The 15,175-nt window shown below is 42.4% G+C and overlaps 1 protein-coding gene across 3 annotated transcripts; it reads right to left on the bottom strand.

Annotated features, from left to right (window-relative positions):
* Position 1: 1 nt before the first annotated feature.
* Positions 2-15,169, bottom strand: LOC135343322 (GTPase-activating Rap/Ran-GAP domain-like protein 3). Of its 3 annotated transcripts, none has more exons than XM_064540329.1 (20): positions 14,678-15,169; positions 10,328-10,448; positions 6,664-6,817; positions 6,211-6,320; positions 5,977-6,044; positions 5,792-5,882; positions 5,605-5,680; positions 5,407-5,505; positions 5,073-5,176; positions 4,421-4,703; positions 4,040-4,146; positions 3,653-3,838; positions 3,516-3,579; positions 3,401-3,457; positions 3,184-3,273; positions 2,337-2,629; positions 2,035-2,187; positions 1,840-1,906; positions 1,337-1,539; positions 2-1,095 (listed from the first exon to the last, which is right to left on the bottom strand). In XM_064540329.1, the coding sequence occupies exons 1-20, from the start codon at positions 14,914-14,916 to the stop codon at positions 214-216; spliced, it is 3,447 nt and encodes a 1,148-aa protein (XP_064396399.1). In that variant the 5' UTR covers positions 14,917-15,169; the 3' UTR covers positions 2-213. The 3 variants fall into 3 exon arrangements, with proteins under 3 accessions (XP_064396399.1, XP_064396401.1, XP_064396400.1); XM_064540331.1 differs by lacking the exon at positions 14,678-15,169 and adding an exon at positions 11,443-11,691; XM_064540330.1 differs by lacking the exons at positions 10,328-10,448; positions 14,678-15,169 and adding an exon at positions 7,610-8,057.
* Positions 15,170-15,175: the final 6 nt, after the last annotated feature.

Below are 15,175 nucleotides of genomic sequence, written 5' to 3'. Positions count from 1 at the left end.
GCATTTATAAGGCAAAATATTAATTATTCACATCGTTATATTTTAATTGACACACGTACAAAAAGTTAGAAGTGCAACATGAAGTTTGTCTGTTGAAAAGAAAAATTGAAATATAGCTGTGAAAATATTACACACACACTGGGATGTGATGAGCTTTGGAGGCATGATGATCAAACACACAAAATGAGCTATAAAAACAAGAACATGAATCTTCTAAGAGTGATGACGTACATTCGTTCGTCTATTACTGAGAAACGGGTGATTGGCAATCGAGCTATTAAAATTGTTTGCCGTGGCTGCAAAATCGTCCTGTACACCGCTATCGGGGGAGGAGCTTTGGAAGGGAAGTGTTTCCGGGGTTGTATTGAATACGCCCCCTCCTCTGTTGCGCCCAGGGCTCTGATCACCCGGAGTCTTAGTATAGCCCGGTCGTTTCCCGGTGACTATCCCCCGTCGTCGAATTGCTCTGGAGCCTGGCTCTCTGTTGGTAGGGGGAGAGCTGCTCAGCTTCTGATAATCTCTGAAACTCTGTGGCGAGGACTTCAAGTCGATGGGGCTCTCTAGGGGGGCAATGTGGTCGTAGTCAGATTCAGAATCGACGGGAGAGAATGGCGAATGCTCGGGGCTGTTAGTTTGAAACCCCTGCAAGCTTTTCAACGAGATTGGACTATCGAGATGATCGTAATCAGGTCCATCGTCTTCTAGGGCACTTAATTCGTCTTTACTCTTGTCTCCGAAGCTACTTATCAATCCTTGTTCCTCGTCCTCCATTATAGGATGGACATCATCCAGTGCCGAGGGATACACTCCCCTTCTCTCATCCTCCGTGATGCTGTAGCCTGTCGACATGGAATCGTAGCTAACGCTGTTTCTAAGCGGTGTCTCTGTCATCGATTCTCTTCGTCCTGTCATATCTTCGAAACTAATCTTGTAGATAAACGTCATGTTCTTGTGGTCGTAAGTGCCCGAGGTGAGAAAATCTTTCTTGTCGATATTCTTGGGGAATTTTGCCGGGAGGTTGGTGACGCTTGAAGAGTGGGTTTTAGAGATTGGGTTCTGTATCATTGACGAAGAGGAGGAGAAATAGACGTCTTCCTGAGAGTGTGTGTGTGTGTGGGGGAGTGGGCGGGTAATTGGTGGAGTGCATGTGTGTGGGCGGATAATTGGTGGGAGAGTGTGTGGATGCTCATGAAACAGCACCCATAGATTAATACAAATTCAGTGGTGGCTTATTATATATATAGTGTGTTGTTAACACGTATGGGAATCAGGCACTTTAGACATGGGCCCTTGCTTGAAGTTAGCTGGAATCGGAATACAAAAGTTGAAGACCCACCTTCATAGAGATGAGCTTGAGGTCAGGAGTGGGGATGGTCTGCATGAGGGAACCATTGGAGGCCATCCTGATCTCGATGGTGCTGGCAGTGAAGGCCAGGAGGTATGGGGGCATATAGACCAGGTTACGGGGCTCAGCATTCCAGACTATCTCCACTGAGTTGTATGCAGAGCTGTCGTTAATTGTGATCAGCTGGCAAGTCACTGGAGAGTGAGGGGGTGTAGTTGTTAGTATGTGTGTGGGTGAGAGGGTGTGTGGTTGTTATGATGTGTGTGGGCACGCTACGAGGCTAGTGTTGCATGAGAGGGGGTACAACTTGGCAAGAGTATAGCTAACAACAAAGCAGAATAGATACTCAAAGGAGATCAATAAAAGAGAAGGTGAACTGTAATAACATCAAACAGGAAGCCTAAAAAAGCTTCGAGAATAGTTTAACTGCTAAACACATGTGACATAATTTTCTTGTATTACACTGCATGGATATATTGACTTTAATGACTTACAATTGTAACCAATGAGAAGCTCGCTCTTGCCGTTAGTACAGGTACCAGTCAGTGTAGTTAGCTTTGCCTGCAGAGACAAAAGTACGTACATTCATGAAGAAAAAGTATAAGTATCGTAATCGTCGTCTGAACTAAAAACGCCACTCGATCAAATATACAAACTAATAACAAGGACACACCCCCTCCCTCCCATACCTTGGCAGTGTCCAGATTGGGTATCTTCTGGACTCCGCCCATAACCTCGTCAATGGCGTCCACAGCTGTCTGCTTGTTGTAGCTCACACACAACTTGCCAGGGCGCTCGTCAGGGAGAGCCATGTGCATTGGAACATCCACCAGCGTCAGTTCCTGGGGGTGTGGTTAGGGGCGGGGTTTATAGTCATACCACACAACAGCAGCTTAACGTATTTAATATCAATTTAAAAATAAATTTTAAGCGAGAACAACTAAGAACACATTTCAGGCCTCGGTAGACACTAGATGTAATTTCAACTCACTCTGTGTTTGATGAAGCTGTCCATTGGGTTGGGCGATCGTAGCGGGGTCAAAGGTGAGCCATTGACAGTCAGAGTAGCTGGGTACTTGTATGCCATCATGATGATCTTGGTCTTGACGGCTACGGCTAGTCTCAGGAACTGTCCATCTAGTGGAGCAGTACAGAAGAGATGGCACCCCTTGGTGTAGGGGATGTGATACAGGTTCAAGGAGGACCGCACTCCGACAGTGATCTTCTCTGTGTAGAACTCCTTGAGGGGGATCACGTACAGGTAGTTACTCTCCTTGGAGTAGGCTGGAGGGAGGGGTAGGTGGTTAATGGCTGTCTTAAAAACTGACTGACTGTTCAACTTTTTGGGCCAATAGTTTAAATTTGGGCAGTCAGAAATAATTGTGTTACAGTAGCATCGTAATAATTTTCGAATTTTTAAAAATGCCCATTCACCATAATTATGCATGGGGCTATTAAAATAGTGGTTTTTGCTGAAAATCAGCTTGAGTCTAGGACAAAAGCATCCTAGTTACAGTATACATATATTTTGAAATCGGATCTTCCAAACTGACGACAGTTGCTACTACAGTGTCCGTGTGTACATGCAGTATCTGTTACAAACTACATGCACCACAATCATAATACCACCCGTCACATAAAGAAAGAGCTATCTGTGACAGGTTTTGGGAAAAGGGCCGTATTGGAGCAGATATTGGTATTGAGCAATAGCCAGATTTATAGACTACAGTGTATAATCTTATAATAATTTTTCTTAGCTTTAAGTTATCTATAGTCTTTCTCTGCAAAATCTGATGCTCTGATATAGCTACTCTCTCTCTCAGCAGTTCTCCTCTCACCTGTTCTCAGGAGAAGCATTTGGTGTCGATGAGCCACCACCAGTTGAGCAATAGGCACTGACTTGTCAATGATGAGACTGTAGCTACCGTCTGTGTGTGTATGTGTGTGTGTGGGTGTGGGTGTATTGTGTGGGAGGTGGTTAGCGAGTCTCATTCTGTAGCTAGCTATGAAATATAAATTGATATCGTCACGCTAAAGACACCAACGTACGCTCACCTCTATAGATGAAGTATGTGCCATCATTCTGTGTGGTTACAATCAGTGTGCCATCATCTATGTGAGGGTAGATATGTTAACAATCATCAGGGGGGGTATTAGTAGCCATACTCACCACAGACATCTCCGTAAGTGATCTGGTATGGAAAGTTGTTCACTATGCACTCGGTTCGCCATGGCTACAGAAAAACAAGGAGAGTCATTGTAACAATGTGTATAATGTATACAGAGGGGAATTCCCCACCCACTCACATCTTTCTTGGTGGCGACGGTGGTCCTCTGGCTCGTGGGATGGTGGCCCCGGATAATCTTCTCGACTTTTAACCTCTGGCCAAAGTCGGCGAAGATTTGCTCTCTCTCAAACAGTTTCTTGTTTGCGGGTGTGAGGGGTGACTGTGGTACATGGTGGAGGCTGGGCGAGGAGACCGCACGTCGATACTGTGTGTGTGTGTGTGGGGTTTTATAATAAACTGTCTGCAAAAATCCTTGTAGTACCGTTTCAGCTCTATTGTTTTTAATTTTAATGCTACTCGCATATCCTTGCACTCAAATTAAGACTAGCTAGTAGGTACCGGTATCGGTGTCAAGAGAAAGATAATCACATTAAGAGGAGGTATCTTAAGACTGTCACTAAATTACCTCGTGAGTGCATTTCTGCTCCACAGATTTGAGGAGGAGGTCCAACGTTCTCTGTCTCTTCTCGGCAAAGGTCGGAGTACAGTAGGCTGCCTTCTCCCCATTGATCACTACAGGGGGGGAGGGGGGTTGATCATGAACCTTTGTAACTCAATATGAACTTTACAAATGTCTATTGGTTTCTACTAACTGCTAATTGGTCGTTACAATAGGGGGAGGCATGTACTGTACACTACAAGCATCATTAGTTATGTAAGCCAATCTTAAAGTTATGAGGTTTCAAATATCACCCCCCCCACACACAAACCTCACTCACACACTCCCCCCCCCCACACACACTCACACTTCCCCTCACACAACACACACACACACCCCACCACTTACACTTGGCCAAGAGGAAGTCCCTGAAGGAGATGTGGTCGTTAAACTCTCCGAAACAGGGAAGGGGTGGTCCAAAGAATGGCACACTCTCAGCTGAGCACACATTGACTCGATATCGATTGGCTATTCCGTCGTACGTCACGAGAGCAAAGATGTGGTTGAAGTGAGAGTGCATGTACTGGGGGTTAAAGTTCATGGCTGCCTGTATGGCTTCCTCGGGGTTTGTGTCGTAGTCAACGAAGATGATGACCACAATGTCGTTCCCAATGTGACGTTTCCTCTCGAGCTGTGTGGAATTAATGTATATATGTAGCAATAAGTTGCAGTGTCTACAATCAATATGACACTTTTGAAGATTATATATACATACTTAGTATAATTCTAGGGAACTGTATGGAGAGTGGAATTACGTTACTTAATGTAGGTATGCTATTTTTATGGGATACTGCATGTTTTCACTGTAGCCCAGTGGCAGTCCTTGCAGGTTTAGTCTAGCAAATGTAGCAACAGCTTTGAACATAGTCTACAGAGCATGTTTCACTAATTTTCTACACTTCAAAACAATAGTTAATCCCACACAATTATTAAAATACAACTAATAATGTAGAGAGGCTGATACGACTGCGAGCAGCTGCCATCATTACTGACTAATCACCTGCTGTTCATTCCCGGTGGAGTAGGGTAACAGAGTGGACACGTGGAACATGATCTCGTGACCCTCAAACACAGTGTACACGGACGTCTTACCCGTGGAGTTGTCTGCATGGAAACATAACCAGTGAACACCTCCTCTTAACAGCACTTACACAACAGTAAGCTGGATATTTTTTACATGTAATATACATACATCATTCTGAATTAAAGTGCCAGTTGGACATTTGGTAACACATGTTTGCAATATTCACTTCCAACTGCATGGAACTGTGTCTAAGTGTTATAAGTATTGGCACAAAGCCTATAGCAAACATTTTATGGGGCTTGTAGCTTACTTTTGTTATCAAGACCTCCTTTAAACTGCGGCCAGCCCTCTAGTCCGACTTCTTCACCGAGCAACTCGACAAACTTCTGAAATCTCTCACTCCCGTTTTCTGTAATAAGTTTTAAAGATTACAAGTTGCTGTACTTGTACATGCATGACTAGAACAAACCAATGAGATGACAATAATAATACCCAATGATCTTCTTACCATTGCTGAACATTTCATTGTCCGTTTTCTGTCCAGCTTTTGCGTAAAGCACTCCAAACTTGAAATTCACTGAGCCCTACAAAATAGAAAAAATAAAAATAATGAAAAGACGAAAATAATGATCAATCGCCAATTAGCAGTCATACGTACACTACAGGTCAAATCGGCAAAGGTTTGTAATTATTACTTCTTGTTCTTCCAGTGTGAGCAGGTCTTTCTGTATCGAGGCGATTGATAGCTCCTTGATGGAACGCTCGTACTTGGAGCCAGAGAACTTCCTGTATGGGCGGAGTCACAATACCATATGATAACAACAATGTACTATTGACACACTGCTCACGATTACACTGCTCACTATGCACGCAAACTCACTCTAAAATGTATCTCGGAGAAGGGACTTTCCCTCCTGCCCCAGGCTCTATGTACAGCCTCTTGTTTCCCTGCAAGTATAACAATGCATGAGCAGTTACAACTGACACACACACACACACACGGTAAGCTTAACGTATGTATACCTCCTGTGGCTATGCCTTGAGGCAAAATAAAGTATACCCTTGAGGCAAAATAAAGTTCACCCATCATGAAATACGAAGTGCAGTCACTCACTGTCTTCTTCCAGAGTATGCATCTGTACGTGCTGGCAGCTGACTCTGACCTCATCACAGAGAGGAAGAGTGGACTCTTGGAGTTATCATAGCAGAGGTAGTTATAGTGGACTGCAGAGATGGAGGGGGTATGAATAGTCACGTGGGTTTGTGTGTTGATGCTAGGATATAACAGTTTTAATTGCAACCATAATACATAGAATAATGTGCAAAGAATTAAGGATCATATGTGCCAGGATGTGTGTGTGGTTCAGTTAACAACATATATAAAGTACAGTGTATGGACATTTTGTTTGCAGTGTGTTCAGGTGCCACAGGTAAGGAACGCTTGCTTCAAAGGGAGGAGGGGTGATACACATGTAAACAAGTCAGGGTGTCATACAGGGGAAAGCGGGATATATCCCTAGCTAGCTTAGTAGAAATCCTAGTTGATAGAACACAAAGGAAATCGTACCTTTCCCTAGGAAATATTTGAAGTACCATCTTGTTTCACTCTCCGGGTTCTCGAGTAAGGCATGTTGCAGTAGGTAGCACGACTCTTCATCTTCCCCTGTCTCCTGTCTGAAGGGTCCAATATCAGAGGTTAACGCCGTACTACTGGTAGGAAGCTACAGAAAAAAGTTTTAATTTGTGGTTAAAATTTCTCAGAATGAAAGAGCCACAATGTATACAGTGCAGACCACCACTTCCTCACATTGGACCACAAATCTGCACTGTGGGCAGGATAAAGCGACTACATGGATCTTCAAACAATTTTAGGGAAGGAAAGAATCCAGTATAGAAATAATTTATGTTCTAATAGCTACAACAACTACTTAGTACATGCAGCTGTGCCTAACCCACACACACACAAGACCTCCTACACTAGTTTAAAACAACAGTTCTGTTTAGAGGCAGACAAAATTGAATGACGATAGACACAAGATCAGAGACTATGCACATCTGAGGGCTTAATGATGCACGGAAGGGTTGACCTAATGGGAACTAATTGAATGTATTCATTGAAACACCCGCTGCTCATTCACAGCAAGGGAAGTAATTTGTAATACGTGGACGGCACAAAGGGAGTTTACATGTATATGACTACAACGTGATGTACGTGTACAAGCAATATACATATCATGTACATGAGATGTACATGAGATGTACATGTACGTACAAGCTATGATCTCATAACGGAGAAATCTCCTCACCAACATACGTAGCTAGCTATATACACTGGACGTAACTACACTACTATAGTTCTAGCCAGCACTGCAGCTATAATATAATAATTATAGGAACCACTTCTACATGTACATGCAGTTAATTTAACTTCTATTAAGTTAAACCCAAAGACTAGAGAAAAGCACTATTGGAGTGAGCAATGCTAAACCAATCTACACAGTGACTTCTCCCACCTTGACAGCCCATAGCTTGGAGTAGTGTGCATGTGTTGTGAAGGGTGACGGGGAGGGGGAGGTGAGAGGGGAGGGGGAGGTGGTCCTGGGAAGAGGTGTGGACCGATGACGAGTGAACGGAGGTGGTGAGGGTGTACGTGAGGGTGTACGTGTGTGATGAGTGGAGGGTGGAGGTGTAGAGGCGTGACAAGTGTGGGAGGAGCTGTCAGGAGGCGGTGGTGATGGAGACAGTGCATGAGTCGGCATTGTAAGTACTTCAACACTCATTGAATTCTTGGAAAAAGCAACTGTTGGAATAGCTTGCAATAATCTTGAAAGCTATCTATCTATCTATCTGGGAAACAAACTTGCTGTGCACAACTGTAAACTGTAAGAGTAGCTAGCTAGCTAAAAGTTTGAGCATAATAACATCACTGCTTGCAACTATTAACACTGCACTGCACTGGGAAAACAGAAGCAACCTTTTATAGACACCTGGTTTCCTGGCTAGTACCTATGGTTACTGTGCTGAATCCCCAGCCTTTGATGTGTGATCAACATGTAGAAGGTCAGTGTCTTGTGGTGAGATCAAAGGGCCACTTGAACTTGCACAGGAAGGTAATCTCAGGAGACCACTAGTGAATCACATTACCACCACATAATCACCCCCATTCACCACAGATGGCCATATCAGCTAGCTGCATGTAGGTGGCATTTCTTAGAAAGACATAACAACAGGAGACAGGGGCAATTTTGCATTTTTAAGGAGACATTCATGGTTGGAAATGTGTTGTGTGCTTTGTGAACACCACGTCCTATCAAATTATAAACATCAGTAAGACTTTTTACTCAAAATGAAAATGAGGCCTTTTATAATGAAAGCACCGCAGGTGCTGATGCCTCGGTGGAGGTGCCAAAGCTACATAATATAAAGCTACTAAGCTACACACATTGATTATAATTATCATGGTGAACATTTTTACATGCAAAATCCAGGGAACTCAAGGAGTGGGTAATGATCGACCATGATTGTTGTTAAAAACGATCGATGCCAAATGTTCAAGCCTAAAATTAATGGCTGCAAGTCAGCAGAGCCTTGCAGCTCTCTTCTCACTCTTGCAGCTACCAATAGCTAGCATTCTAGTGCAGAGCTAACTACTAAGTAGAGTAGCTGCACTAGAACGCTAGCTAGCTATTGGTTAATGAAAATGATTTTTATGCCTCGGTGCGCATGCACAAGCGAGGTATACGGTAGTGTGTTTTTATTATTATGTTTCCAATTTCAAAGCTAAAACTTGTCCATAGAGTATTGCTACTCTACTTAGTAGTTAGCTGTGCACTAGAACGCTAGCTATTGGTAGCTGCAAGAGTGAGAAGAGAGCTGCAAGGCTCTGCTGATCCAGCCATTAATAATGTATTCAGTAGGTCTAGGGGATATCTATATATGCATGGTGGCGTGCCTAATAAACCATGCATGACTGAAATAAAGACATGAGACTATCGTATAATCAAAATGCATCAATTTTGATCAAAACAAAGGCTAAGGGCTTGTTCAAAATGAGGTGTTTTGGCAACTATCCTTGATTGCCCATAACTTTAGTTTGGATTATGACAACCAGTACGTGGTATAGGAAAGTTAAGAAAAACAACATTGAAATAAACACGCCAGAGCAGAATAAATACAGAGGTTAGTTGCACACACAAAGCACATGTACATTCAGTTTATATTTCAAGCGATCTAAGTACATGTAGAGTTTCATATCACTATTAGCTAGGCACTTAGAAATCGATCTGAACACTATCAAAAGTTTAGAAGGAGGATGTGAAACAGAATCCATACATGCAGGATAATTGCACACACTAAGTAAGCAGCTGCTTGCACTAACGACAGTGTAACTGCAAGTGTGTGTGGGTGTAGAATGGGATGATTATTCCCAATGGATGACTCAACCTTTAAATGGCTTTATTTACATTGCTTCATTACAGGCAGCTGCTGTGTCTACACTGTAATGCAACTATTATATAAGGCTAAGACAGGCTTGGCTAAGTATGACATCTTTTTAATGCACTGGTATAGACAGATTTGATTTTATAATCAATAAATTTGGCCCAGCTTTTCAAATCTTGGGCCATATATAGCTGCCGTGACTACACGATACACGCTTCCATGTAATGTACAAGTTAATTATACAATTAATTTGCATCAAGTAATTAAATGCTAAAGTGCCAACCTAATAGTAAACTTGGTAGTCGGGTAATAACATTCTCGTTAGCCAATCAAGTTAATAAATAATAAGTATTTCACAAACTGTTTATAAACTACATAGCATCAGGTTTTAATGTCATGCATGAATTTATTTGTAGCGGTTGGGTAGAAATGATGAGAATGCTCTGATGAAAGATGATCAAAGTGAGTAACACTTAGTCTAGGAAAAACAGGCTATGAGTCGATCACGCATGCATGAGAAATAACCACGAGTACAAGAGTATCCATGCATGCAGGCCTTTATTATAACCAAGTGGGGAATGAAATACATAATTAGCTAAAGGACAAAAAACGCAATAGCGACCTCTTTTATGCAATTTGGCAATAATAACGTATGTGTATACATGCACGCACACCCTACCCACCCCACACACCCACCCACACACACACACACACATGTACAGTTCCACCCACCCACCCACTCACACACACACACACAACTCCACCCACCCACCCACACACACATCACTCACCAGTTCCATTGACTTTGCCAGCAGCTTGTTGTATGGCGACAGCTTGTTCTTGCCACCCGAGGGTCCGTCCACAGTCTCCAATTCGATCACGCCCTTTCTTCGTCGCCCGTCACCTGTAGAGCTGACAACAACACACACAGGGGAAGCCCCTGCTGAATCAGCACTCTCATCACTCATATAGCCACCCTCCTTGACAATGACGGGCTTACTGCCACGCCTACCACCGCTAAATATTTTGCTAAATGAAAACAGAAACGATTTGTGGCTTTGCTTCGTGCTTTGCGAGTAAGGGGTTGTTAAATCACAGCTAAGTTTTCGACCTCTGTTTTTGTTTGGACTAGGTGAAAGTGAAGGAAGATCGCAACTAAGCTTTCTATTTCGAGGTGGCTTTTTCATTTCTTCAAGATTCGAGACAGACAGATCAAGTTCTGGGGGTCGTCTAGATTTCATTGGAGTGAGCTTTTCAACTTCCTTTGCGTTCAAACGTGGTGGTGCTTTCTGTTTCTTCATGTGGAATAGTGGTTTATTGGGAAGGAGAGATTTGGTCACATGTTTCCTCAGCTTCTCGCGAGGTGGTTGATTGATGCGAGGCGGTGGAGGTGATGGTGTTGCCTCAGGGCACGGGGTTCGTAGATTAGTGAGAGATGTGCAGCTAGACAGTAAGAGGTTCTTCGTCTCCCCTACAACTGGAGCGCTGTACTTCCGTGGGAACGATAGGACCATCTGATCATGAGGAAGATCCACTTTCTTATCAAGTTCCGGACAGCTCGTGCTCAGACCATGGGAGGGAGTGATCGTGACCACTCGGCCATTCTTTCTCAAACACACACTTTTCAGTAATCCACTTTCTTCCATAGCTACGTGTAGATCACTTTTTATAGCGTAGAGTTGAAAAGCTAAGCCAGACTTGGAAACAGTTGTTTAAACTATGTCAGTCTACGGATTAACTCAAAAGTAGCCAGCTGTATAATAACCTTGACTCATAAAATCTCCAATAGTATGTAAAGCTAGCTAGCTGGCTATTTATCCTCTGAGCTAGCAAGTAGATAACTGAGTGTGTCAAATATGCAACTGAGGGGAGAAGGTGTGATAAAACACGACGTAAGCAACCTCACCTTCTGGTGTTAAGCAGCTCCACACTAGATCTCAAAGCAACCTTTGTACATCTCTGACATTCTCACCGTTAACACTTTTCAGCTTCAATCTTTCGGCGATAATCAGACAAGTAATGCTAATCTTTAGGCTTATCTAAAACTATGCACAATTAAAGACTTGAGCTAAATACTCTGTTTAAGCTACGTAGGCAAAGCAGAATTATAGCAACCTTCTAAAGCAGCTGGCTTATAGGCATAAGTGGCACATTTTCAGACAATGAACGTTTTTGGCAGTGTGGTCATGTTTTTGTCGAATATCGCATTCACGTAGCAGCTTGAGTAATGAGATGACCAAATAAAGAGGCAATCAGTTTATCATGAATGAGCCATAAATACCATCTGATATATAGCTAAGTACTAATGGACAGTACACAAAATAATACGATAAATATTCAATAATAAGCGACCGTATGATCAGAGGAGGTTCAACAGGGCATGCATGCATCACTACATTAGTGCTCTGTTCCCGGCCCTTCATATTGTCACATATGACAGAAAGTGAAAACTAGACAGGGAAACTGACGTTCAGAGCATAAACAAAGTTTACGGACCTCCTCTGAGTCCAGAGGAGGTCCGACACGAGTACTTTGATTAAGCTAAAATTGTCACATGCAACAATGACTTTAATGTTGAATTTTGCACGTGACCAAGCCTATAATCAACCTAATCGAGGTACCCGTGTCGTACCTCCTCTGATGCGCAATGGAAACAATCCTCCAGTTCTAAGGATAACACTTTAATCCTTAACAACAAATTACATCATTTTAGCTACTACATTTGCTGAAAACGGGTTTTTTTATATAATGATTACATAATTGTGTACGCCTACTTGCCGCCACATAGTCAGGCTATTGGCACAGAAACTATGGAGTATGGACATACAAGGGCAACCAAAATGGACATGCATTAATTGGCAGTATATCGAATGCTCACATGCCGCTATGGCGATGGTTGGCATTAGGTTGCATTGTAATTGGAGCTAATTGGATTAATGGTATTAGGTGGTCTTGTTCACATACATTATACAGATAGGCTACTTGTGATAAGGATGGCTATAGCCAGGTAAGGAAAACTATAGCACTAAAATTATAAGTATTAACTGTCATGGAAACGTGAAAAATAGTTGGAAAAAAGAGGGCCAAAAGATCTTCGGCTAGGTTTAATTGCCACAACACCAACTCATAAGCCACCGCTGCACAAGCTAAATGGTGTTTACCAAAATGGAGGAAACATTTAAGTTTGAGTTTGAGTTTTGAGCACTCGACATGATCCCTGAGCTAGTGATCCCAGCCAGTGAATGACTGTAATATTATTATCATACCAATGTACGTACACAAGGCGTACATCAACAACACACACGGCAAGAGCTAGAGCTTCTAATACAACGCTAGTAGCGAAAAGTGTCACATGACTGTAAGTATTCAAAAGAGTAGGACCGGACCTAATTAAGTTATTTAAGAATTCCTGAGCAATTAAATGTTCGCAAGTACGTAGAATAATTAAGCTAATAGTACCAACCCCCATAATTTATTATGAAGGGTACATTATTATTAGAGAGCCTACACGTTGGGGAAATGCTTATGCGTAACATGAGATGAAGGTTGTGCATTCTCAGTATTTACAGTGTACACAAAGACACACTATTGGAATGTTATAAACAGCTATCTTAGAGTGAATACTTGAAAAAACAATTTCAAAATTGTTTACATCCAATATAATGACCTCAATTATTTCTACATTTTATCTTGAAAGACATGAAAGAGCCAACTAAGGAAATGCTGTTACCTATACTGGTGGGTGGTGTACAGTGACCCAGTGGAAAGGCATTTGTAATGACCACCCTGCCTACTCTCAGTACATAACATTAAGCATACACCTTTTTTGTACGCTGTGAATGTATCTCATGTAAATGTCAATCATTTAAACAGCCGCGCTGTTGAAAATGAATATTCCAAAAATGGAATCTACACCAGTGTGGGCAATAATGAATGAGGTTTATCTCTAGAGCTAACAATGACAATGCACTGAATGGTTCAAATAAAAGCTGAGTTGTGTCTGCAGAGGGGGAGGGGGGTTACCACAGAGCACTTAAACGCAGAGGGGATTGCTCAAGCATGAACAGTAGTAACACGGGGGGGGGGGGAAGACAAATTGACCATACCTGTTCTGTCTTCCTTTAGTGATTAATTAAAATCTGCCTAATAGAGACATTGCCTAACTAATCCTCATTAGCTACTGCGTGTGATCGTATTTTAGAAATGGCCTGCTAACACAATGGTAGAGTCTGCTTATAAGGTGACAATAACAACGTAGATACTTGACGTACTTTAATAGCTAGTACTATATTTGGGCAATGTATCGAAAAAGTTGGTTATTGTTTTGGGCTGAAATACAAACTCCTCCAATAGGAACAAAGTAAACCAGCAGACGACAAACAAAGGGACAAAGCCAACACACTACATGACCAACGATATGGCAGCCAATATCGTCACCACATTGAACCCACACCCCCTCCCATTGGCTGTCGATTATTGTGCTCCTATAGCGACCATCCATGGGTTAGAATGCATGCATGCGAAATACATACTTGGCTAATTGAGGATCAATCATATGCTCGACTAAATATTTTATAGTGACGGGATATTGATACACACGATATTCACAAAGCTATGCATACACCAAAATGTTCGTTCTATCATCACAGCACATAATAACTGCCATGCACTGTAACACATCTACAATGGCAATAATGTACTTTATACACACAATGCTAGCACTCTTGCATAGGGACAAGGGATAAAATAATCATTGTAAACTGGTTCTTCTCACATAATTATTTTTAGTGTAACACTCCTAGCTGTACAAGGACAAGGGATAAAATAGGAAACTGTCCTTCTCGTGCTCGTGGAGATGAACATTCCAACCAAATTGAACAGGGCATATTTTTCACACCCCAACACATTTTACACGGACGAAATACTGATACAACATACAACTAACTGCCTGGGGTTACATGACCTCCTCACAACTAACTGCCTGGGGTTACATGACCTCCTCACTTGCAGGCTCCACTATACAGTATGCAACATGTACATACACTAATGGATCCAAATCAGATCTCATTGTCAGCTTAAACTATTAAACCACAACAAAAGCTAGCTAGAGAGAAGCCATCACAAACCAACGGCTGGCTCACCTTGGCTTGGATCTTGCACTGCTGTCACTGGTAGGCCTGTCACTGGTAGGCCCTGGCACTCGTACTAGTCTTGGAGTAACCACTAACGATGATGGTGATGGCACAGCAAACTGTTCAGTGCTTGTGTCACTACCTGGAGAGGCAGGTACTGGTGGACAGTACCAAGATGTGAGAGACCTTCTTTCACTAACAGGTAGCTTTTTAGAGTTGGTTCTCCTCGATTGACGCTGTAATGACATGTTGGCAGCTTGTATAAAGTAATTAGTGGAGTCACAGCAACTTGTAGCTTGTAGGCACGTCTAGAGGATACAAAGCCAAACCCAGTGTCAATATTCAAGCTGTCCTGCCCACTTGTTTCTTCTTTATCTTCCTTTGTCTTGGTATCGAACTTTATAGCTATTAGCATTGTACAAGGGCCTTCAATTCAAAGAGCTTTTAAATGCCATGTAGAAACCTTGTACATGTTTGTACTAGCTCAGTTCTGCAAAAATGTTAGCC

The sequence above is a fragment of the Halichondria panicea genome, chromosome 10 (assembly GCF_963675165.1).
Source record: "Halichondria panicea chromosome 10, odHalPani1.1, whole genome shotgun sequence".
Classification (NCBI taxonomy): domain Eukaryota; kingdom Metazoa; phylum Porifera; class Demospongiae; order Suberitida; family Halichondriidae; genus Halichondria; species Halichondria panicea.
Note: the sequence above shows the minus strand (reverse complement) of the source record. Positions and strands in the feature narration are given on the sequence as shown.

Coding starts and splice junctions, on each gene's coding strand:
- LOC135343322 (XM_064540329.1), bottom strand. CDS start 14,916: ATGTCATTACAGCGTCAATCGAGGAGAACCAACTCTAAAAAGCTACCT. Junction 5,883..5,976: donor TCTCCGAGATACATTTTAGA/GTGAGTTTGCGT, acceptor CCGCCCATACAG/GAAGTTCTCTGGCTCCAAGT. Junction 1,907..2,034: donor CCAATCTGGACACTGCCAAG/GTATGGGAGGGA, acceptor TTGTCTCTGCAG/GCAAAGCTAACTACACTGAC.